The 25,466-nt window shown below is 36.7% G+C and overlaps 1 protein-coding gene across 1 annotated transcript; it reads right to left on the bottom strand.

Moving 5' to 3' along the window:
- Positions 1-23,570: 23,570 nt before the first annotated feature.
- LOC133093285 (zeta-crystallin-like) lies at positions 23,571-24,604 on the bottom strand. The gene has a single exon (XM_061193044.1). The coding sequence runs from the start codon at positions 24,561-24,563 to the stop codon at positions 23,571-23,573; it is 993 nt and encodes a 330-aa protein (XP_061049027.1). The 5' UTR covers positions 24,564-24,604.
- Between the last annotated feature and the right edge of the window lie 862 nt (positions 24,605-25,466).

Below are 25,466 nucleotides of genomic sequence, written 5' to 3'. Positions count from 1 at the left end.
ATGGAGGAAGATGATATAGATAAATGATAGATAGATAGATAGATAGATAAGGAAAATGGGAAGGGCTTGAAAGAACTCTGATGGATTGGAATATGAGGTAGGAGTGTCAACTCACAGGATACATAGATAGATTGATAGGTACATAGATACACATGTAGAAAATTAAATGTAGATGTGTGTACATGGGTTAGTGTGTATAAATATATTTTCTAACTCTCTATGTGGAGTGCCTAGAAGAAATGCAATGAAATCTCTGTAGTAAAGAGCACACCTAGTGCTGAGATTATGGTTTCTAAAAGTCATTCTCTAATAATGGAAGCCAGTGCTCCTTGGAGAAGTAGTTGCTTCCAGGACTAGGGAAAAAAAAAATATGAGAGGCTTGGAATATCTTGTGGTGCCAGAAAATAAGGAAGTGTTGAAAGCGGTTGAAGATGTTTTGAAAGGAACTCTCAATTGCCAAAGCTGGAACATTTTGAGCAAAAGAAAAACAATAATGATAGAATTTATAACATAATTATAACGTATAATGTAACTTTACAGTGGAGACATGGTCGAAATCACCTTAACCAAGTGACAAAGTTTAACCTGTATCAACATCATCTACATCATATAACTCCTGATAGAATGCATTGAGAAGGCTTCACCACTTTTGTGGTATTTTTGCCAACATACATAACCTCAATCTAATCATGAGAAAACAAACAAGTCCAAGTTAAATAAAATAACAAGCCAGTACTCTTCAAAAGTGTCAAGGTCATGAAAGACAGGAACTGTGAGACTTGGGGACACTAGGGAGACACAAGTAAATACAATGTGGAATCCTGGGTTAAATACTAGAATGGAGAAAAAGGAGTTTAGTGACAAATTAGTGAAATTTGAATAAGATGTGTGTTTAGTTAATAGTATTACATCAGTGTTAATTTCCTGATTTGATAATTGTACTATGGTTTATAAAAGATATTAACATTAGGGGAAGCTGAGTTAAAACTATAAGCTAGATAAAAGCCAGTATGGAAAGGAAAATCAAGAATCATCTTTGAGTCTGAAAATGGTCCCTTAAGCTGAGATAAATCCAAATACATATTAGAATTATAGAAGGAGCCCTATCACTTGCAGAGAACAGTTTAATAATTTTATGTCTATGGCATTGCCTCTTAGGTTATATGCTTTCCAAAACAGCTTATGATAGAGGTGTGTCATCTGTCTTCGTCATACTCAACTTATCAACCTCATAAAGATAGTGAGTCGGGGCTAAATTTAAGAAATATACAATGTTGTCACTTTCTATATGGGGCCAAATTAGAAGGGAGTGTAGGTTTTAAATTACCCATACATTCTATCATCTATCTATCATCATCTATCTAGGTGAATAGCATCTAGATAGGTAGATAGATACTTAGATAGACAGATATGTAGATACATGATAGATCGGATGTATAGGATAGATGGAATATAGATATAGATATAGATATAAATATAGATGTATATAGGTATCTATATCTATGATGTTATAGTATAGTACAGTCTTCTAACTCTTCATTAGCAAATATCTTTGTGAATCTCAATTTTTCCCCAAGGCTTTTCAGGAAAGTCATTATCACCTTGCCTGTCCTTTCTAGCAATGCAGTTAGCTCTTTATTGTAGGTCAGGAAATCCTTGAAACTATTGTCCCAATCCTTCAAAAGGTTTCACCAACCAGCATTGAATATTTCAGGTTTTTCTGTATCCACTGCTTGGGATATACTTGTACTGATTCTGAGTGAAAGAGCAGGTGCAATTTCAAGAGAATTCAAATGGGTCTTCTTTTTTCTCTATGCTCCTCTCTTCTTTTTCAGTCTGTATTTCATGATCCCAAGTTATGCAGCAACATTAATGACACTGAGGCAGACTCCTGAGGATTACTCTTATCTTTAATTAAAATGCAGAGTACCCATTACCTCTGTTACCCATGGTAACAGTCATTGCAAGTTTATGGAGCACAATTAATCAGGGATTACAGCCTTCTGTCACTAGACCAGTGCAAAGATGTAGATCTCATCGTCCTGTGAGCCCAAGATGGTGTTGGAATGTGGAGGTCTGTCAATTCCACTAGGCCCCTCCTCCCTGTAAAATGCACGGAGTCAGAATTCTTTTCAGTGGCCTTGGTAGAGAAAAGGTTGGAAATCTCATATATTCATTATGTGCTACGCAGATAAATGCTCAATCAATGTAAACAATAATGATAAGCATCATTATAGCTAATAGAGGATCACAACCCTTGTCTAATTGTCTGCAAAATTTTACAAGTGATATTAAATTCTTTTAAATGTGTTGGATGGTAAATACGGCAATGCTAATTGCCCAATTTACCTTCTCTATAGATCTGTCATTTTATAGTTTGGTCATCCTTGCTGTGATGGCCAGTAATATAGAGGATGCTATACTTTTCTGTAGATCCATATCCTGACCCTTAATTAAGGTATCATTCTATTTCTTTTGGTCTGCTATTTTAAGTATCTGGTTCCATGGTAATGACATTTTTAGGGTCTCTGCTGTAATGATAAAAACTGAGAATCTTATGGAAATCTTCCTGTGAAAAATCTCTCCTTTTTTGGAGTAATATAATAATAAATATCATTCCTCTATCAAGGCCATCAAAATGTGTCAAGGGAAGGAGTAGCCAATATTTTATAATTTAACTTCTGGTAAGGTAAAAATGATAAGAATCTAAAATAAAATAAATTCTGTGGAATAAAATTTGAAAAATTCATGTTTTTAAAGCAGGTCCTTGAATTCTTTTTTTTTTTCTTGAATTCTTTTTTAATGTTTCTTCATTAGATTGATAGGCTCTAGACTTCTTTGCTAACAGACTTTATCATAGGCACATGTAATTCATCATTGCTCTCGCATGTAATTCATCATTGTTCTTGCTCTCATTAATCTTTTTTTCCCTTTTCTCTGAAATAATACCTCCTGCTTTAGCTCATACATTTTGAAAACAATGAAATGATGTTCCATCAAGTTGATCTATGTGTCCCAAATGTGTTTAAGGTCCTTTAAAGTCTTTGTCACTTACCCATCTTTTGAATACTTTTTTTCTAAGAGGACAGAAGAATATATATTCTGTGCTACTTTTCCTTTTCAAGGGATGTTTATGACCTGATTTATAAAATGAAAGACAAAAAATGAAGAAAAAAAAGAAACTGAAATTTAAATAGAATTTTAAATTATTGTTCTATTTATTTAAAATAGAATAATACTTAAAAGAAGAAAGGAAAGGAAAGAGGAAGTGAGTGAGAGAAGGAAAGAAGGAAGAATGGGGAGGGAGGGAGGGATAAAACTTGAATTGAAATTGAGCATTAAAATAGAATAATAATCGGAAAGGAAAGGAAAGTACCCTTTTTTGAATATCCTTCTGATTGAATAGCTATGGAAGATAAACTACCTGAAGATGAATCATTCATTAATTTTTTTCTTAGATATGATGTTAGTACTTCGGAACTATTTTTAACATGTTACATTTGCACATTAAGAAGAAAAAATCAATTTTTTGTTCAAACTTACGTTATAAACTTGCACATGCACATAGTAGATGATAAGCTCCTCATAATTTATAGGTGGTGAGATGATGAGTAGTAAGACTTATATGAATGCTTATTTGCATACAAAGATGATCTTCAATAAAATTAAGGAAAAATATCAGGACAGTGAATTACAAGTAGAGATAAAGAAAGCTTTATTGTTTAGAGTTTCTAAAAAATCAGTTCTTAAAATAAGTATGTGTAATTAATTTAGGCAAATGGGAAGTATAGTCAATATAGTTGTCCTTCGGTATTCACTGGGTTTTGGTTCCAAAACCCCCTCAGATACCAAAATTTGCAGATGGCCAAGTCTTTTATTTCTGTATTCTTTAAATCAATTCTAAATTACTTATAATACCTAATACAAGGTATTATATAAATAGTATGTAAATATTTGTAAATACAATGTAAATCCTTTATAAATAGTTGCCAGTGTGTGGCAAATTCAAGTTTTGCTTTTTGGAACTTTGTGGAATTTGTTTTTTTTTTTTTGGAATATTTTGATCCATGGTTGGTTGAATCCATGGATACAGAACATGGGGATAAAGAAGGCCAGCTGTATATTAAAAATTCTCACAAATTAGAAAAGAATAAGCTACTTAACATAAAAATGAGAACAACAGGTAATCCAGAGAAAATTGAATGCAAATGACTAATTAAAATCACAAGTAGGCAACAATGTGTTGCCATGTCACTTTTAAGGTAAGCAAAAACTAGGAAAAATCATTGCATCCATTGCTGGAGGATGCAGGAAAATGGCTCCTCTCATGTAATACCAGTGAGACTGCAAGTCAGCATACATTTTTTTGGAAAGAATTCTATCAGCATTTAAATTAAAGTTTAAACTATCGTACTCTGTAACCCAGCAACACCACTTTTGGGACTCTAAACCATAAAACTAAAAGTAAGATATATAAGGATATAAGATATATGTTAAAAGATATTTCTTTTAAGTGGTTTTTTATGTCAAAAAAGCTGCAGAAGCCTGAATATTAAGTAGGGAATGGTTTACTAAATAATATATTTCATACTTTCTCTTTTTCTGTTTTTCTTATCTCTCGCTACCTCTCTGTCCCTAGCTCTGTATCTCAGTCTCTATCTAACTATATATAAATCTGAAAATAAAGTCATGATATTTGTAATCACAAAAAAAAGTTGAAGTAAATATATTGGGATATTATCCTATTTTTGTCAAAACCAAATCTATATATTTGTACATATAGAGAATGATCTGGTCTATACATCCCACATCAAAATATTTCTTGCAGTGACTAGACTGAAGAGAAGTACGCGGGAGGGTACCCAGTTTTTCTTTACACATTGCTGTCTTACTTGATTTGTTAAATCAAGCGTTACTAACTTTGTAATAAATTTTAAAAACACAAAAATCAGTTTAAAAATCAAAGTCTTTCTCATCCACATTCTCCTTTCTTTGGTTAATTATTATATTAGTCTTCTGCTGTACCAGATGCTATGTAACGACTTTGAGAAGGCACATTCAGGCTGTACCCTGGAGTAGATTTAGTTCTAATTCTGCCAGTCAGGGACTGTTCTGGCCACTTGAAAGTTCTTTCTTTTTGGTATTTTTCCTAGCCTATATGTTTCTTTAGGTAAATTCAATCTATAATAGTGATTCTCAACATGGTGTGAGAAGGACATATCAGAATTACCTGAGGAGTATTCATCCACATATATCCCCCTCTGCATTTGATACCCAACCGTCCCAACCCATAAGTGGTCAATACTATGGTGAGGACTGTTACTAACAAGAATGTGCTTCATGACTTAGTATGTTGGATTGGGAAAAGTTTGGGAGCCACTGATCCATAAAATGCTCATGCAGAGCACCCGAAGTCAGAGATGCTCAGTTCTCTTCAGCAGAATAGATCCATTCACTCCAAATATAAAAGCATCAAATTGAAAGTAAGAATAATTTAATTCTTACTGCCATTTTAAAGCTATCATCACAGACTTTTGGACTGAAAGAGAATTCTTCATTATATAAAAGGGCAACTATAAGTCAAGAGGGTGAAGTGACTTGATCATTTTCTCATAAGTTGATGGTTAACTGGGATGTGCTTAGATTCTAGAAGTTCCTAGGACTTCCCTGAAGGAGCTATGAGGGAGATTCTTTTTGTCTGAAGAGGAGGCTCAATCCAAGCCTGAAGAGGAAGGAGGGCCCTTTAGGCACCCAGAGTGGTCTTCCTTAGCTGTATCTTTAATTCTGCCTTTTTTTAAATAGGGAATTTTAGTACACTTTTAGCAGGGAAACTCTTGCTGAGCTGAGTTCTCCATTACTTTCCTCCCTGATGCTGTTGGAATTTAAGACCCCAGGCAGAGTGACACAGACAGTGTCACTGTGATCCAGGCATTCTGTCATTAGGGTGGTCTGTACTATTTCTAGTATGTGAGCTACTTTTCAAGAACCAGTAAACCTGTGCCTTTGTGCACATACCTTAAGGTCTAGGATTTGAGTCCCACGAGAAATATATTCCCAGTGCTGTGTTCTGTGCAGCTCAGAGTCCTGGGACCTGGAATGTTTCAGACTGTGGCAGGCAAGGGAGATAAACCTGCTGGCCAGCTGGTGTTGAAAGAATACAGTGTTATATCAGGCGTATATTCAACTCAGACAGCTTCTTCACTGTGGAGACCACAGCCTTGATACTGGATTCTTGGCAGCCAGCACCCCCCATTTAACCCCATGGATGTAGAGAGATAGCAATTTTTGGCTTAGTTTCCATAACCCCTTCCCTGGCCAGTGGGGTGGTGTTGTGCTAGTGGTTGCTAGTTGGCAGCCAGAGTACCATCCAGGGGCTGGAGCCAGCAGAGTAACCTTGTGGGTGGAGTCAAAGGTCAACCTGTGCACAGTCTCCTATGGGAGTGCTGGGTCTGAGTCTGGCAGGGGACCATGTGATGTCTGCTATTGAATGAGACAGGAACATGGCAAAAGACATGGCAGTCAAGGCACAAAGTCAAGTAAGACCAGACATAAGGGCAGATACTGAGAAAGGGTTAAACAAAGGAGGATGGAAGAAAGCCTGGAACAAGACAGAAGCCAATTATGAACGTCTGTAACCACTGGGTGAATGTGTCCATTGCATGTAAAGGAGTATTGATGTTAGGAGTCCACATCATCTCATTTTGCTTCTCACAGAAATCTTTCAAGACAGTGAAGGAACTAAAGTGCAGAGAGATTGGGTGACTTATCCAAGATAAGTCATCCAGTCGACAAACAGAAAACACAAACTTAAAGCCTAGATGTTCTGATTTCAGATAAACTCCTTAGGCTGTAGTTTCCATTTGGTAACATTCTTCTTCTTCTCTTCCTCTAAAAGCTATCTTTAATTTTTGATTAAGAAAAAACTTTATGTATAATTATAAAATTTTTGCTTTTTTTCCCAATTTTTGGATGGAAAGAGTAAGGAACAGACACTGAATATGCTCCAGGTCTATCATCTTCCTGACGATGGCTGGTTATACAGTAGGTTGGACAGTGTGATTATGAATATCTGTGAGTGTTTTGGAGAAGATATCACACTGCTTATAGTCTCCTTATAATAACACATTTTAAGAATATATGTAACAAATCAGTTTTCTTCCTTTAGAGATTATACCTGTGCATCTCTTTCCTTTAAATTATTTTGACCAGTATTATCCAATGTCTGTATCCTAATGTCTCTGGCTTTTCAATTTGAGGTCCAAACATCCATGTTCAGAGTTTTGCAGTGGGACTTTGAGTAGATTTGAACCTCAATATTCTCTCAGTTCTATCAGCACAGCTCCTTAAGGAACTGCAGGCAGCTCAAATCCTGTGTGAACTTGCATAGGCATTACTACATGTGCTTCCTCTACCTGATAATAATAGCTATGAATCTTCACTAATATTTATTGAACATTTTATCTGTGCCAGACACCATACAAAGAAGCATTCATATTTTCCTCATTTAATCCTCACAACTGTACTATAAAGTATTATTTTCAATTTATATATAAAGAAACAGGCTCAGAGAGGTGAGGTAACTCTCACAAGATAAGACAGTAATTTGGCCAGACAGGTTTCAGATCAGGTCTACTTAACTCTGTAGCCCATACTCCATCATGCTTTGTGGAAAGAAAGACAAAAAAAGGATATTTAGTATTGTGAAAACCTGCATAATATATAGAAAGCTACTTTAAAAATGTGGGAGGATATCTTGAAAAGCAAGTCTCATCTTATTCTGTTTTAATCAACAGAATAAAACAAAAGTACATATGCATTGCTTCCTTGGAATGTTTTCCTGTAGTGATCTCTAATGATTTCTCCCTGCCTTATGTAGAGAATTAATCTGGTCTCCCAGACTGTGGAGATGTGGTTTTGTATTATATGGGTTTTTTTTTGCTTAAAAATTATTTTTATCCTCTAGTTGAACTGAAGTGATTTGTAAAATAGCAAAGGGCTGTGCAGCATTCCAGAACAGCAAGGGAATTCTCTTGCTGGGAGCAACATTCTAGAACAGCAAGGGAATTCATGTGGGAAGTTAGTGGCTATGAGTGAAAATAAAATAGTGGCTAAATCAGCTGTTGATGTGTGAAATTGTAAGAAGATGATTGGATCTGAAAATTCCAACTCATGCTTTCAGTTTTGGGGGTTTTTTTTTGAATATTGAAGAAAGAAACTAATATTTACTGAAGGCTGTCTGGGACTGGTATTATACTAGGTAATTTTCACAAAAGTTTCTAATTTACTGCACTCAAAGAACCTTTTGTGAAATGCCTTATTATTCCTATTTTACCGAAGAAGAATGCAAGATTTTGCAGTTAGAATATGACAAACCCAGGAATCAAATGTATGTCTTTATGACTTCAAAATTTGAAATTATTAGCCATGTGGAAATTTCACAGATGCATAACCTGACTCTCCCTCAAATTGTTTCAACTTCAAACTTCTAATAGAAGTTGCCATTCTGAGAATCTGAACAACCCCAGTGAAAAGAAGTTATGAAATATTTCTCCAATTTCTCCAGAGTTATTTGGCTGGAATATTACACATAGAAAACTATACATATGGCTATTGATTTTGTTATTACATTGATAAAACCCAGTTTCAATAGTGGCTCTCTCCATGTTTTAGACTGCCAGTAAGATACCCAGCCACATAGTAGGTAAGGTATCAGTGTTTATTAAACTGAACAAAAATCTCTATCTTCTAAGAACTAGTAGTCTCTCTGTTTGATATAGGAACCATCTAAGAATGCATATGTGATCTGGATTACAACTTTGACTTCCTTTATAAAATCCCAGCCCATCTGACAGATTTCTGCTGCTCTGAATTTCCTTTAGTTCCACATTACTCTTACTACTTCTTTATTTAGAAACCTACAAATGTGGTCTTTTGCCTAACTACTTAAACACCTTTTCTTAGATTTCAGTCTTTAATAATCTATCCTACCATAACCAGCCAACTTGAGGATAGAAGGATGGAAAGGAACATTTGGGTGAGAAAAGAAGGAAAGAGAAGCAGAACACTACTATTATGAAAGTTTTTTGGCTTTAAAACTGTTGGTGTGAAGCTTGTGTGACTATTCTTACCTCTCTGAGTGATATGTCTGTGCCTTGTTAGTCTGAAAGAAAAATTTACTGCTTTTCTCATTTACTCTTCCCTACTTTCTCCATCTCCATTCACATACTTGGTCACTCTCTGTGGACATCCTGCCTGGTCTCCTGCCCACTAGTGGAAAGATCTCTGTCTATCCCCAAATTTGTCCTTAGGCTCTCCTCCCGACCCATCTCTCCAGTGTCCTTTAGTAAACACCCTTGGTCTGTCTGGACCCTGAATACAGAATATAAAGAATGGAACTTTTATAAACTCAAGTACAATATAATTAACAAAAATGAGATGGAGAGATATCATTGCAGTGAGAATGGGGTGCAGTATACTCAAGAAAATATAAAGCCAAAATTTGGTCCAGAGTTAATTTTTAACTCCCAAAGTTTCTTTAAGAACATTAGTTCTGAAACAAGATGATTGGATCCAAGTGAGCATTTCCAGATATGGATCAGAAAAAAGACGGATGAGGCTGGAGACTGATTCTTTTTTCTGGTATTTTTGTTGTTCTAACTGTTACTGTCAGACATCAGTATAGTATACCCAATAAATCTACACTGGTGGTGCAGTAACTTCCCATACGATTGCAATTTGGAATTCATGCAGTAAAATACTGGATGGAGGCAAATAAAAGAAGGCTACTGCATGGATCGACAGATCTACTGGTTGTCAGCATGGAGTAAACTAGCAAAATGGCTTCTAACTCATTATCATCTTAATCAATGACCCATCCACTGTGGCTCTTTGTGCTGTGGATTCTAGAGTGATCTCACACCAAGTGGGCTCCTCTTCTTTTCTGATTTCCTTCGAAGACCTTAGTTACATGTGGAAGTCATCTATTAAACTACTCATGTTTGGTGAGCTTTAGGCTTTACCATCTGTTTCCTACCCCATGTGGCCATCAAAATGGTGTCTCAAAGTCTCCAAGAATCAATAGAAATTTCCTTGTTGAAAACTGGTTTCATGGATCATTTATCTTCTGTTATTTCTGCTTTCACATAATTCTTGACCTATGCAGAGTCCTTCCTTTTGTGACAAGCTTACCTGTATGTTTTTCAAACCAGTATTTTAGGATTTTAGTTAGAGGAGTCTTCCAGAATTCTTATACTACCCCCTTGCCCCTGCTGCAAATGGAATCTGGGCTCCCTTGATGCTTCAGTTACTGAGGAGTGATTATTTTGGACCAAACTCTATCTTAGAACATTTCAGTAAAGTGATAAATAGTTGGTTTTTCTACTTAGAACACCTAAATTTTAATCATGGCTTCACAAGCTCTTGGCTCTTGAACTTGCAGAATTATTTATTGCTGAGCCTCAGTTTCCTCATTTATGAAGTAAAAATAATGATATTACCTTCCTCATAGGATTATTGTAAAGACTAGATATGTGTAATGGGAGATGGGAGTGGTAAAAGAAGCAGACTAAAAGATGATAAAGGGTATTGTGTTTTATTTCTCAAATGGCAGAACTACCATCTTCCCTCTGGAAAGGAAGCAACAGACAAACATCCTTAAGCATAAGGGGTCTTATTTTACTGCTTCATTTACCATATACTGGGAATGGCTCTAGCTTTACTTAAAAAGAGACAGAAGTTAAAAAAAAAAAAAGGAGAGAGAGAGAGGAAAAAATCCAACACCTAACATTTACTAAACATTAGTCATATGTTAAATTCGAAATGCTTAATATTAAGTATTATTAAGTTGTCAAGACAATCCTCAGAGGTATATTCTCTTCTTTCCCCATTATAGAGGTGAGGAAACTGAGACTCAGGTTAAGTGACTTGTCCAAAGTCACACAGTTAGAAGTGAATAGAGATCATTCGACTTTTAAGCCTATACTCCTAATTAACATGCTGTTACTGCAGTGTTTATGTATGAAGTCAAGGGTCACAAATAATTTGTGTGAATATTCATATTTGAATATTCCTACTTCCTGATATTCATCCCTCCTCCACCAATAGTGTGCTTGACAGTATTTCACATTTCTATTGAAATATCCTTGTCTCTCTGAAGACTTTCCAAAGACTAGCAGAATTAAATATTCCCTGTTCTCTGCTCTCAGAGCATTGCACACAAGCTGATAAAACACACATCCCCCTCTTTAGTTATTTCTCCCCTGCCCTCCATCCTGTGACTTCCTGAGTATGGAAGTGTTGCCTGATTTCCTAACACCCCTTTATGATCATCATTGTTATTATTATTGTTGCCGATATTGCTATTACTTTAATCATCAGAGATGAGCACAATATCTGGTATATTGGAAGGTCTCAATATTTGTTTTTTAAATGGACAGTCTATTAAAATTATTTTTCATACAATTAATAGTTTATTGAAAACCCAAGACCTTCTTACCTACTAATTTTTCATTACTGACTGTGGAGTTTTGAAATGTGTTTGCTTCCGGTCCATGCAATCCTGCTGCCTCTTGGCAGCCTTTCAAGGTGCAGGAACCATGCCTCGTCTATTTGTGTTACACTGGTCCCCAGATCACCATAGGTTCCTAATAAATCTTCTTTCTAATCAACTTTTGAAAATGGAGCTTCGTGCTTTTCTGCAGTCAGTTATGAAGATGGCTGTCACTGGAGCCTTCTCTTTAGCTACAACCACCTTCCCAGAATTACTTTTCTTTCCTCAGCTCCATTTATGAGACTGCAGCTCTCCAGAACCATATGTTGCAGCTGAATTGTGCTTTCCCCTAGTAGCAGGATATCATTTTTTTTAATACCATGTTATTTATTGGTCCCTTGATTATACAAGAAAGCTAGGAATCTCACACATGTTAGCAATTGTAGCTCCAGGAGCTAAAGATTTACTACAGGCAAGCGTACATTTATAAGCCAGCTTTCAGATCTCATCTCTTAACTTCCTGGCGATATAGCAGAAGTATAACTAAGCCTGAAACTCGTGCATGCTCCAGAACTGACAGACATTTGTGTGTGTGTGTGTGTGTGTGTGTGTATGTGTGTGCATGTGTGTGTGTGGATCCGAATGAGTACATAATGGGAGAGAATGATGCTTTTAAATTTAGTTGTGTCTTTAATATTGTTACCGGTGTTACATGTCTGTGATCATTTTTCCCCTGGCAAACGTAGTCTTCATTACAAAATCCAGTCATGCAATTTGCATGCTTTGGAGATAAGGCTGAGGCTCTGTCAGAGCACTTAACCACAGGTGTAAAAATGTTGTGATTAAAAAGAGACTGCACATTTAAGTAGGAGTAATTAGAAGTGAATTCTTAATTGCAAAGTTACACAAGCATTTATGCTTTGCTTTGTGATCCTGAGCCTTTGAAAGGTGCTATATAAATGCAAATTGCTTGTCACATCATTCATGCCATGTATTCATGACATTGAAAATGTGCATTTATACTGAACTAAGCTTAATAATAAAATACTAAATATAAAGTATGTATTAAATAGACTTACATTTCCATCAACCAAGAAAGTACATTTCTGTATTTTCCTTTTTAACAGGTACCTGGGCTGATGAGATGCAAGTTCTGTCTTTACATCTGATTAAGGGAATGAAGTATAAAAATAGAACTCTTCAGACTGATTAAACTACAAAACTGTAAACAGTTTTTTAAAATATTATTATTGTAGCTTAACAGCATTTAAATTTTCTGAATGTGAACTCACATGTTGGTTGTAGTACTTTATTGCCTGTTGGTAATCTAAAGAAGGCCTTCTTTCAAGATTTATAGATATGGTAATTTATCAGTTATTGGAATATTCCATTGCTATAAATATTTCAGCCTTCTTTATGACCTCTTGATATAATTCCCACATCAGGAGTTTGGGTTGTGAATTAAGAAATGTAATTTTTATGAATATCAAGGTTTAAAACCACTTGGGAGAGAGTGAGAATCTCATCCTCACAAGATGGATGCCAGAAAATGATAAACATCAGGTCCCCCTACACCCCATGTTTCATGTGTTTGTCAACAGAAAGAAATTATTTCAGGGAGGTGCTTCTCAGTCACTGATGTGTCATTATGTCATTTGGGGATCTCATTAAAGTATAGATTCTGATTCAGTAGATTTGATGTGGGGCCTGAGATTTTGCATTTCTATCAATAACAATCTTTCTTGTGATGCAGATGCTACTGGTCTACAGACCACATGTGGAATAGTAAGGATTAAGGCAGGGCTCTGCAAACTTCTTCTGTAAAGAACCAGAAGATAAATAGTTTAGCCTTTGCAGGCCATAGGCTGTCTGTCACAACTAGTCAGTTCTGCAGCTGAAGCACAAAAGAGTCATGGTTAATACATAAATAAGTAAGCATGGTGGTCTTTCAGTGAAACTTCATTTACAGGACAAGAGGCAAGAGGATTTGGCTCCAGGGCTGTAGTTTGCCCAGGGCTGTTTTAGGGAATTATGAGTGTTCTTTTTTTTTTTTTAAGATTTATTTATTATTTATTTATTTATTTTATTTATTTTTGGCTGCATCGGGTCTTAGTTGCGGCACGCAGGATCTTCGTTGAGGCATGCGGGATCTTTCGTTGTGGTGCACAGGCTCTTCATTGTGGTGTGCGGTCTTCTCTCTAGTTGTGGCATGCAGGGCGCATAGGCTCTGTAGTTGTGGCAGGTGGGCTTAGTTGCCCTGCGGCATGTGGGATCTTAGTCCCCTGACCAGGGATCGAACCCACGTCCCCTGCATTGTAAGGCGGATTCTTTACCACTGGACCACCAAGGAAGTCCCTACTATGAGTGTTCTAAGAAATTCATTTATATTCCAAAATTGCCCCTCTTCAGAGTTAACACAGCAGAGGCTAACTTAAATTCTTGAATAGTCTTCAGTGATAATCTGTCTCTGAAAGTTACTAATAGAAATCTATATAGGCCCCATTTGCATTTATCCATCTTCCATTTTCTTCCCCTCCTGGTATCTTTATCTTCTTTCCTCATTCTCCCAGTTGAAGAGCTCCAAGGCAACATTCAGTTCCCCATAACCAAAATCCACGGATGCTCAAGTCCTTTATAACAGGGGTCCCCAACCTCTGGGCCACGGAATGGTAACAGTCCGTGGCCTGTTAGGAACTGGGCCACACAGCAGGAGGTGAGTGGCAGGTGAGCGAGAGAAGCTTCATCTGTATTTACAGACACTCCCCATCGCTTGCATTACCGCCTGAGCTCTGCCTCCTGTCAGCACCATAACTAGATGAATTGATGAAATAGCAGAGGATATTGAGGCACAATTGTTAGAGAGGATTAATGAGTCACCGTGGTGTGCAATCCAGGTTGACAAGTCTGCTGATGTTGACAACAAGGCAACAATGCTTGTTTTTGTGTGATATATTTTTCAGGAGGATGTGCATGAGGATATGTTATGTGTACTTTCGTTGCCAACCAACACCACAGCTGCAGAACTATTCAAGTCCTTGAATGATTACATATCAGGAAAACTGAACTGGTCGTTTTCTGTCGGTATATGCACAGACAGAGTGGCTGCCATGACTGGACGGCTTTCTGGTTTCACTACTTGGATCAAAGAGGTCGCTTCTGAATGTGAGTCTACGCACTGTGTCATCCATAGGGAAATGCTGGCTAGCTGAAAAATGTCACCTGAACTTAACAACGTTTTGCAGGATGTGATTAAAATTATCAACCACATTAAAGTACATGCCCTTAACTCACGTCCATTTGCGCAGCTCTGTGAGGAGATGGACACAAAGCACACGCGTCTTCTCTTATACACGGAAGTGAGATGGCTTTCTAAAGGTAGATCAATGGCCAGAGTTTTTGAGTTACGAGAGCTGCTCTAGAGATTTCTTTTAGAAAAACAGTCACCACTGGCAGCACATTCCAGTGACACAGAATGGGTCACAAAACTTGCTTACTTGTGTGACATAGTCAACCTGCTCAGCAAACTCAGTCTGTCATCACTTCAGGGGAGAATGACAGCTGTGCTCAAGTTGGCACATAAAGTGGCTTCATTCGAAGCCAAACTGGAATTATGGGGGCAACAAGTGAACATTGGGACTTTTGTCACGTTTCAAACATTAGCAGAGATTTTGAAAGAGACTGAGCCAGGGCCTTCTTTCTCCCGGCTGGTGCATGTTCACCTATCTCAGCTTTCAAAAGAGTTTGAGCATTACTTCCCAACCACAAAAGACCCCCAAACTGGGAAGGAATGGATCTGAGACCCATTTGTGAACAAGCCAGGTGAATCGACTTTGTGCTAGAAGAGGATCAACTGCTTGAGATCGCAAATGACGGTGGCCTTAAAAGTTTGTTTTAGACAACTTCAAATCTCCATACGTTCTGGATTAAAGTCAAGGCAGAATATCCTGAGATTGCCACAAAAGCACTGAAAAACCTGCTTCCATTTCCAACATCCTATCTTTGTGAAGCAGGGTTTTCTGCAGTGACAGCAACCAAAACGAGATCATGGAGTAAAGTGGCCATAAGCAACACACTTCGGGTGTCACTGTCTCCCATCACCCCCAGATGGGACCATCCAGTTGCAGGAAAACAAGCTCAGGGCTCCCCCTGATTCTGCATTATGGTGAGCTATATAATTATTTCATTACATATTACAGTGTAATAATAATAGAAATAAAGTGCACAATAAATGTAATGTGCTTGAATCATCCCAAAACCACCCCCCACCCCAGTCCATGGAAAAATTGTCTTCCACGAAACCAGTCCCTGGTGCCAAAAAGCTTGGGGACCACTGCCTTATAAGTATAAAAGGGCGTAGTAGAGCTGGCCCTCCAATCCTCCAGTTCTGCACCCACGAATTCAACCAACCTTGGATTGAATTTGATCTGGAATTGGTTGAATCCAATACTTGGTTGGTTGAATCTGTGGACGTGGAAGCCTCATAGCTGGAGCTCCGATTGTAAATATCAGATGTTATTTAGTATACTCAGAATCCTCAAGAGTCTCCTCAAAGAGCAGAGCAGTAGACCAATAGAGTTTTATATTTATTGGATGATCTCTTCCTTGTTCTTTTTTCCACCTGGAATAATCCAAATTCTCAAATAAAGCCACACAAACAACCAGTGTTGTTTACCAAAGGTTAACTGTCCAATCAGATTATCTACATCCAATCCTTTTTTAAAATCTCAATCAATATCAGAGTCCTTCTTATAGACAGACCTTTTTATCTTTCCAATTATCTAGCCTCCCTCAGTTCTTCCAATGGCTGTGTCATTTGACAACTCCAGAGCTGACATTTCATTACAGTGATCAGGTAGGCAGGTTTACTCTTCCCCAGAATGACCAACCTCGGTACTAATGTCTAAAGTACCCTTTACCTTATTTTTACATTTCAGAGGAAATAAAATTAAGGAATGTGCCAAATTGTGTTAGATATTTTTAACATTAACTACTAGGACTGTTAATATCACAATAAAATACTAGGCTATTGATAGGGCATATTCATTAATTTCACTAGTAAATAGTCAAGAACTTTGAAAGAATTTATATATAATTTATCTTTAAATACAAGGTATAACAATTAAACAGTTTTAGTAGAAATAATGGATTAGGAGTTAAATAAACTATAGCCTGAGGGCCAAATACCACTCACTTCTAGTTTGTGTGTGGCCCGCAAACTAAGATTGTTTTTGTTTTACAAAATGGTTGAAAAGAAAATCAAAATACGAATAATATTTTGTGCCACTTGAAAAGTGCATGAAATTCAAATTTCAGTTTCCATAAATTAAGTTTTATTGGGACACAGCCACACCTATTCATTTGTGTATTATCTGTATTATCTATGGCTACTTTGGCACTACAGCAGCAGAATTGATTGCAGCAGAGGCTGTGGCTCTCAATATTTACTGTCTGTCCATTTACAGAAAAAAGTTCGGCAACCCCTAAGTTAGGTGAAAACATAACATGTCTTATGACTTATATCCATGTGCTTCACTAAAGCTTGATTACTTTAACATCAATTAGTTCAAACAAAACTAAGAAGGTTGAGCACAATGCATGTGGTATTTGGAAGAATGGAAAAAATTGTTTAAAATATCTGGATCTTGTCTAGTTCACAATATAATAACAGATTTATAAAAATTAACACAACACATCCTTACTGTTTGTCAGGCGTATGCTAAGAACTTGTGGGTCTTATATTTTATATTACAGCTAGTCAACTGGCATTATCTCACAACCCACAATTACCATTTGAAATAGGCACCATTGTGATCCTTATTTTGGCGACGAGGAGGTGAGACTAAAGTTAAATGACTTGCCCTATGTCACCCAACCAGCAAATGGCAAAGTAAGATTTGAACAGAGACAATTTAACTCTTGAGATCAATATTTTAACCCTATAATATAGTTCATCAACATTTTACAAAGATAATACAGTTGTCCCTTGGTGTCTGTGGGGGATTGGTTCCAGGACATACCCCCCTCCCCAACAATACAAAAACCTGAGGATGCTCAAGTTCCTTATGTAAAATGGCATAGTACAGTTGACCCTTGAACAACTCAGTGGTTAGGGGTGCTGACCCTCCTCACATTTGAAAATCTGTGCGTAAATTAGAGTTAGCCCTCTATATCAATTCTTCTGTGTCCAAGGATTCAACCTTGGATCGTGTAGTACTGTAGTATTTACAACTGAAAAAAATCTGCATATAAATGGACCCGAGCAGTTCAAATCCTTGATGTTCAAGAGTCAGCTGTATTTGCATATAACTTATTCACGTCTTCCCATATACTTTAAATCATCTAATCATCTTTATATCTTCCATATACTTTAAATCATCTTTATACAATGTAAATGCTGTGTAAATAGTTGTAAACACAATGTAAATACTATGTAAATAGATGCCAGTGTGCATCAAATTCAAGTTTTGCTCTTTGGAACTTTCTGGATTTTTTTAAAAAATATTTTTGATCCGTAGTTGGTTGAATCTGTGGCTGTAGGACCCACCAATATGGAGGGCCAACTGTACCAATTTTCTTATACACATACTGATCAATTCAGTAACATGTATGTGGGAAGTATCCATTTGTTCACTATCTTGTGATCTTCTGGCCTGAATGTGGTCTTGTTCAATTTGAGAGGAAATGGAACTCCTGTAGATTATTATTAAAGTCACCGAGGTATACACTTCTTTTAAAATTGATTCTCCTATTTCCCTTAGTGTCTGAGTGACTGTGAAGTAAAATGAAAACAGGCAAGTTGAAGTTTAATCCAGGTAAGATGGAAGCTTTTGGAGAAGCTGAAGAGTATTTTCTTTACACTGAATTAAAGTCTTCACAGAGCAGAAGTGATTTAGGACGGTGCCTCAGAAAAGAGAAACTTTGCATTATGCTTTGCATAGCACACAAGTTGTGACCATTTTTTTTTTTACCTGGTGGCCTCATTACAATTCTTAAAGGCTGATAACCTTTACTTAAATACACTTTTTACAATGCCATGTTTATGCATGTATGCATACGTAAAATCAGATGAGCAAGGGAGCACAGTCAGGGCTCTCAAAGCTGAAATTAGATGCATCACCAGCTTTTTCCTCCACCAAAAATTTAGCTAGCACAGAAAACAATAGGCCACGTGCATAAAGCAATTAGTGATGTCAAGGCCTGGACAATCACCTAATTCTGTAGCAAGCTACTTTAGACTGGATTATTTATTTACCCTTGCCTTATTTTACTGTGCTAGTGGGATTTCTTAGGGCTTAAGGAGAGTTAATTCTGCTGGTAGGCATGATCTTTATGCAATTCCACTGTTGGAATTATATCTATTGGGATAAATGTGGGATTAATTGTAGATTAAAAAGGTTCTTTTGTTTGGAGCTGAGGAAATAACAAGGAGAGTGTTTTGAATTCTCTGTTTGTTTGTTTGTTTTCCCCTCTTATTGCATCACACATTTCCACTGCTGACCTTCAGGCAGGCCTCTTTGTAGAGGTTTTTGCCCAAATGATTTGTGAGGGTCTTTTGAGTGGGTAATTGGACATTCAGTTGGAAGCTTTATTTTGACAGTGGGCTAATAGGTTAATTCTGTATTCAAAAACAGACATGTTTGTTTGTTTGTTTGTTTTAAATAATGAGTTGTCAAGCCAATTCCCATTTTCCAGACATTTTGCTTTCTTTTGATGGCAGGCAATTTGGTAAACAGATCATGTTATTTAACTGTATTCACTTCTTCATCCACAGCAGAAATCTTGTTTCTCCTCTAAAGAGAAACTTAAATATGATATTTATAATTCACATGAAGGCTGTAGGAGCTAGCATCAAGTGCTTATGATTAGATTCAGATGATAAGAAAATGTAATGAAAGTCTAGTAGAGCTTGCTTATTACTGTTGGCCTCAAGTGCAACATCATTTAAATTCAAACGGCACTGCCCTCTACTATGAAAAATTGTCCAAAGGGCAAAGAATTGTTTCTAGGGCTATTCATTGATGTACATTAAACCTTGGTAGAGAATACATTTCCATTGACAGTATGAGAGGGAAAACCAGAGTGTTTTTTGGAAAACTACTTATTTCAGTCAATAATTTCCAAATGATTTCATTAGATAATTGAGGCTTTTCAAATACGAATATACAGAGAATTAGGACAGAAAGACGAATAGTGACATTTAGTAATGCCTCACCATGAAAACAGCCTTGGCTACCACTCTAAAAGCGAACAAATAATTATTAAAACCCCATCATCTTATTTTATTATTTTATTAGGGGTCATGGTCTATTAAGTTTCATATATCCTGATAAAAATGTGAATTTTTCCTTAGCAGTACTGTGAATAATACAAATCTAATATCGTATTTCATTTTATTAACCAAAGGAAGACAGAAAACACACACACACACACACACACACACACCACATCAGACTGCTCTAAGGGAAAAAAAAATCAGCAAACAAAACAAAACAACTGAACAAGGATATAAAAAAAAGCAGAAAACATTAGGAGGGGAAAAAATCAACTAATTTCTCTGGACAATCACCTAAATCTGTAGCAAGCTACTTTATAGTGGGTTATTTATTTACCCTTGCCTTATTTTACTGTGCTAGTGACATATTTAGAGAAAAGAAAACAGAAGCCTAAAAATATTTAAGAATATTATTTCTTAAATATTGATGAATATCTGTATCAAATAATATCTGACTTCTTAGGCAAAAAGTATACACACATTTCTTAGAGAATGTTAGGAAATAGTTTTGAAAATATTGGTGGAATGGTAAAAAAACAACTTCTTTAATTTTTTTCCCTTTTTAAAAATATAAAGTGACATTTTGGTCACTGATTTGATAAATAATCATGAACATTAATCATTACATTAATTTATCATAGTTTTGCTTTAATTATCTTTAAAATGAAATGTGGGCAAAATAGTGTTTACCCTGTTTACCTCATGGGATACTGACAGTGTCAAAGGAAAGATCTTGTTAAATATATCAACTTTATTTCAATTTGTTTCCAAGCTACCCCAAAATATTTTAAATAAACCAAGTATTGTATTTTCTTTAAGAAAACACACAGAACTTTATTTTTTAGTGGAAGGAGAAAGTAAGTAATATTGACCAAATTCAGATCAATTCAGTTAAGCAGTTATTTCTGTCTCTCTCAAAGAAACTAACGCAGTGGCAAGAAAACAGGTATTCACAATTATATGTGATTTAAGAAAAATGAGTAAATTTTCCCAAGTGTTAAGACACTGCTCTTCAGCTCCTGACCGGTTGTCCCCATATCCCTGTGTGCCACTGAGTTCTAGTATCATCCAACGAAACCAAATCTGCTCTCTTCCTTTAGTGTTTTGCCCCAATGCATTGTATCCCATTAGACCATTCTACTTAGATAATTCCTTATTTAATACTACCCAAGTTTTGATTTTCCTTCTTAGTCTGATCCTTGGTTTTTCTGATTAGATCATCAAGCTTCTCTCTCTCCCTCCTCTTTATTTTCTGAAGAACTAACCCATCCTTACCTAATCAGGCCATCTTCTCCATCAGTAGCTCAAATGTGGAGCACGTATGAATGCCGCCAAATAGGCATCGTGGATAAGCTCAGTTACTTCTTCCACTTGACAAAGCGGATCTTCCATTTGGAAATACAGTGCACTGCAAATAACTGAGAAATAACATGATGAAAGTTAAAATGAGATAGCACAAGCACAGTGTTTTGATCCACACACAAAATCTGACTTTTGGTCTGTTGAAACCTTTCCAGTCTCTTTTTTGTTTGTTTGTTTATTTATTTTTTAACATCTTTATTGGAGTATAATTGCTTTACAATGTTGTGTTAGTTTCTGCTGTATAACAAAGTGAATCAGCTATATGTATACATATATCCCCATATCCCCTCTCTCTTGCCTCTCCCTCCCACCCTCCCTATCCCACCCCTCTAGGTGGTCACAGAGCACCGAGTTGATCTCCCTGTGCTATGCAGCTGCTTCCTACGAGCTATCTATTTTACATTTGGTAGAGTGTATCATACCAGCTTACCCTTCCCCCCAACCCTGTATCCTCAAGTCCATTCTCTATGTCTGCATCTTTATTCATGTCCTGCCCCTAGGTTCATCAGAACCATTTTTTTTTTTTTTTTAGATTCCTTATCTATGTGTCACCATATGGTATTTGTTTTTCTCTTTTTAACTTACGTCACTCTGTTTGACAGACTCTAGGTCCATCCACCTCACTACAAATAATTTCGTTTCTTTTTATGGCTGAGTAATATTCCATTGTATATATGTACCACATCTTCTCTATCCATTCATCTGTCAATGGACACTTAGGTTGCTTCCATGTCCTGGCTATTGTAAATAGTGCTACAATGAACACTGTGGTACACGTCTCTTTTTGAATTATGGTTTTCTCCAGGTATATGCCCAGGAGTGGGATTATTAGGTCATATGGTAATTCTATTTTTAGTTTTTTAAGGAACCTTCATATAGTTCTCAATAGTGGTTGTATCAATTTACATTCCCACCAACAGTGCCAGAGGGTTCCCTTTTCTCCACACCCTCTCCAGCATTTATTGTTTGTAGATTTTTTGATGATGGCCATTCTGACTGGTGTGAGGTGATACCTCATTGTAGTTTTGATTTCCATTTCTCTAATGATTAGTGATGTTGAGCATCCTTTCATGTGTTTGTTGGCAATCTGTATATCTTCTTTGGAGAAATGTCTATTTAGGTCTTCTGCCCATTTTTGGATTGGCTTGTTTGTTTTTTGATATTGAGCTGCATGAGCTGCTTGTAAATTTTGGAGATTCATCCTTTGTCAGTTGCTTCATTTGCAAATATTTTCTCCCATTCTGAGGGTTGTCTTTTCGTCTTGTTTATGGTTTCCTTTGCTGTGCAAAAGCTTTGAAGTTTCATTAGGTCCCATTGTTTATTTTTGTTTTTATTTCCATTTCTCTAGGAGGTGGGTCAAAAAGGATCTTGCTATGATTTATGTCATAGAGTGTTCTGCCTATGTTTTCCTCTAAGAGTTTGATAGTGTCTGGCCTTACATTTAGGTCTTTAATCCATTTTGAGTTTATTTATTTATTTTTTCTTAATGTGTAAATTCATTTATTAATTTAAATAAAAATATATGATCCCCACCACACAAACAGGTAACTCTAAATCTACTTTGAAGTTGAATCAATCAATAAGCATCTATTTGGAAACTATGTACCTAGTATCATATTATACCAAAGATAAGGCTCCTGTCCTCACAGAATATATGGATCATTGGTAATCAATCATTAACCTAGTGAATGTCATAATATATTGGGGAATATATTGGAAAACTAACAAATTTCTCTGGACATCATTTATCTTGCCCTTCTGAGAGACTTGTAGATCTAGATGAGATTAGTTTGGGAAAGGTGTCTTATTTAGTCCAGAAAATCTTCAGTGTAATATAGTTCTGGGCTAATCAGAGACTAAAGAACCTTTATAAGGTTCTTCTTTTTTTTTTTTAAGATTTTTGGATGTGGACCATTTTTAAAGTTTTTATTGAATTTGTTACAATACTGTTTCTGTTTTCTGTTTTGGTTTTTTTGGCCCCAAGGCATGTGGGATCCTAGCTTTCCAACCAGGGAACAAACCTACACCACCGGCACTGGTAGGCGAAGTCTCAACCACTGGATCAACAGGGGCGTCCCTATACGGTTCTTATAAAGAAGTAGGCTTGGAAATCAAGCAGTCTTACTTTGAATTAGCATGTTTTAGTCAAAGTTTTGGAATCAATGATCAAGTATCAGTTAGGAATTTCTGTAATGCCCTCCAATGCCAAGTGACCACTAATATTCTATTTCCTACTATGATGAATCCTGGATGAGAGGCAGAAGGCATAAAGAATATTGCCAGCTAGAAAATAAATTGCACTCTAATGTCTATGATCGCTAAAGATAAATCTTTTTTTTAATATAAGAAACTCACTGAATCAAATGAATGCTAATTAAAGCAAATGTATTGTACGTAAAACTGAGATAAGAAACCTTTAATTACGCAGGAAATCTGTAGAAGGATTAATCACTTTAAGAGAAGAATCATTTTTCCAGTAGCCCCACTGCTATGAATGATATCTTCATGAGCCTGGGCCACCTTCTCCAATGGATACTGGGGACCTATTACTGGTCTCAACCAACCAATTTCCATTCCAGCTTGAAGGGCTGCTGCAAACTGCTGAAATTCCTCCTTGGTGGATGAATAGAGAGCAACTCCTATTATGCTAGATTCCTTTGCTATGGTGTCCTGTGGGTTTATTTCAATAGGACCCCTGCTGCCAACAACTATTACTCGTCCTCCATGTGACAAAAGATTCAAATCGTTGCTAAGATTTACATTCGCTAGCATTTCAATAATCACATCAACTCCTTTTTCACCAACAGATTTCTTAATTTTATCAATGTAATTAGCTTCTTTGTGATTAAACACTTCGTGGGCTCCATTTTGCAAAACAATCTTTTGTCCTTCCTCAGTACCAGCTATGCCCAAAACCTGTAAGCCATAAGCTCTAGCAATTTGGCATGCTGCTATTCCAACCCCTCCACTAGCCCCATGAACCAGAACACTTTCTCCAGCTTTCACACGGGCACTGTGAAGCAGAGCTCGATAAGCAGTAAAATACGGGATCCCGATGGCAGCTCCTTGTTTAAAGTCCAGTTTTTCTGGCAGTGTGTAAACAGTGTGATCGGCTGCCAGAGCGTACTCTGCGTAGCCCCCAGAGATTGTGCTGGTAGTGAAAACTCTGTCACCTTTCTTGAAAGCAGATACACTCTCTCCGACAGCTTCTATTATTCCAGCCACATCTAAGCCAGGAGTATAGAGTAGAAGTGGTTTTCTACTGTAAGTACCAGAGCGAATATATGTGTCCACTGGGTTTACACCACAGGCTTGGACTTTAATTAGAACCTGATGGTCTTTCGGAATTGGTATGGCAACATTCGACTGGAGTTTTAGCACTTCTGGTCCACCAAATTCAAAAACTCTAATAGCTCTCATCAACTTCTGTCCAGTCGCCATGGTGACCTAGACACCGGTTCTAGAGTGGGAAATCAAAATCTGTGAGTGTTCCCTCAGATTCCACGGAAAAAAGCCATTTTGAGTTTATTTTTGTGTATGGTGTTAGGGAGTGTTCTAATTTCATTCTTTTACATGTAACTGTCCAGTTTTCCCAGCACCACTTCTTGAAGAGGTTGTCTTTTCTCCATTTTATATTCTTGCTTCCTTTGTCAAAGATAAGGTGACCATATGTGTGTGGGTTTATCTCTGGGCTTTCTATCCTGTTCCATTGATATATATTTCTGTTTTTGTGCTAGTACCATACTGTCTTGATTACTGTAGCTTTGTAGTATAGTCTGAAGTCAGGGAGCCTGATTCCTCCAGCTCTGTTTTTCTTTCAAAGATTTCTTTGGCTATTTGGGGTCTTTTGTGTTTCCATACAAATTATAAAATTTTTTGTTCTAATTCTGTAGAAAATGCCATTGGTAGTTTGATAGGGATTGCACTGAATCTGTAGATTGCTTTGGGTAGTATAGTCATTATCACAAGGCTGATCCTTCCAATCCAAGAACATGGTACATCTCTCCATCTGTTTGTATCGTCTTTGATTTCTTTCAAAGGTACCTTATAGTTTTCTGCATACATATTTTTTGTCTCCTTAGGTAGGTTTATTCCTAGGTATTTTATTCTTTTTGTTGCAGTGGTAAATGGGAGTGTTTCCTTAATTTCTCTTTCTGATTTTTCATCATTAGTGTATAGGAACGCAAGAGATTTCTGTGCATTAAGTTTGTATCCTGCTACTTTAACAAATCCATTGATTAGCTCTAGTAGTTTTCTGATAGCATCTTTAGGAGTCTTTATGTATAGTATCATGTCATCTGAAAACAGTGATAGTTTTACTTCTTCTTTTGCAGTTTGGATTCC

Source organism: Eubalaena glacialis, chromosome 6 (genome assembly GCF_028564815.1).
Source record: "Eubalaena glacialis isolate mEubGla1 chromosome 6, mEubGla1.1.hap2.+ XY, whole genome shotgun sequence".
Taxonomy (NCBI): domain Eukaryota; kingdom Metazoa; phylum Chordata; class Mammalia; order Artiodactyla; family Balaenidae; genus Eubalaena; species Eubalaena glacialis.
The sequence above is the reverse complement of the archived record's forward strand: the minus strand, read 5'-3'. Positions and strand labels throughout refer to the sequence as shown.

What these genes read in the sequence shown, in the direction of transcription:
- LOC133093285 (XM_061193044.1), bottom strand. Translation starts at nt 24,563, where the DNA reads ATGGCGACTGGACAGAAGTTGATGAGAGCTATTAGAGTTTTTGAATTT.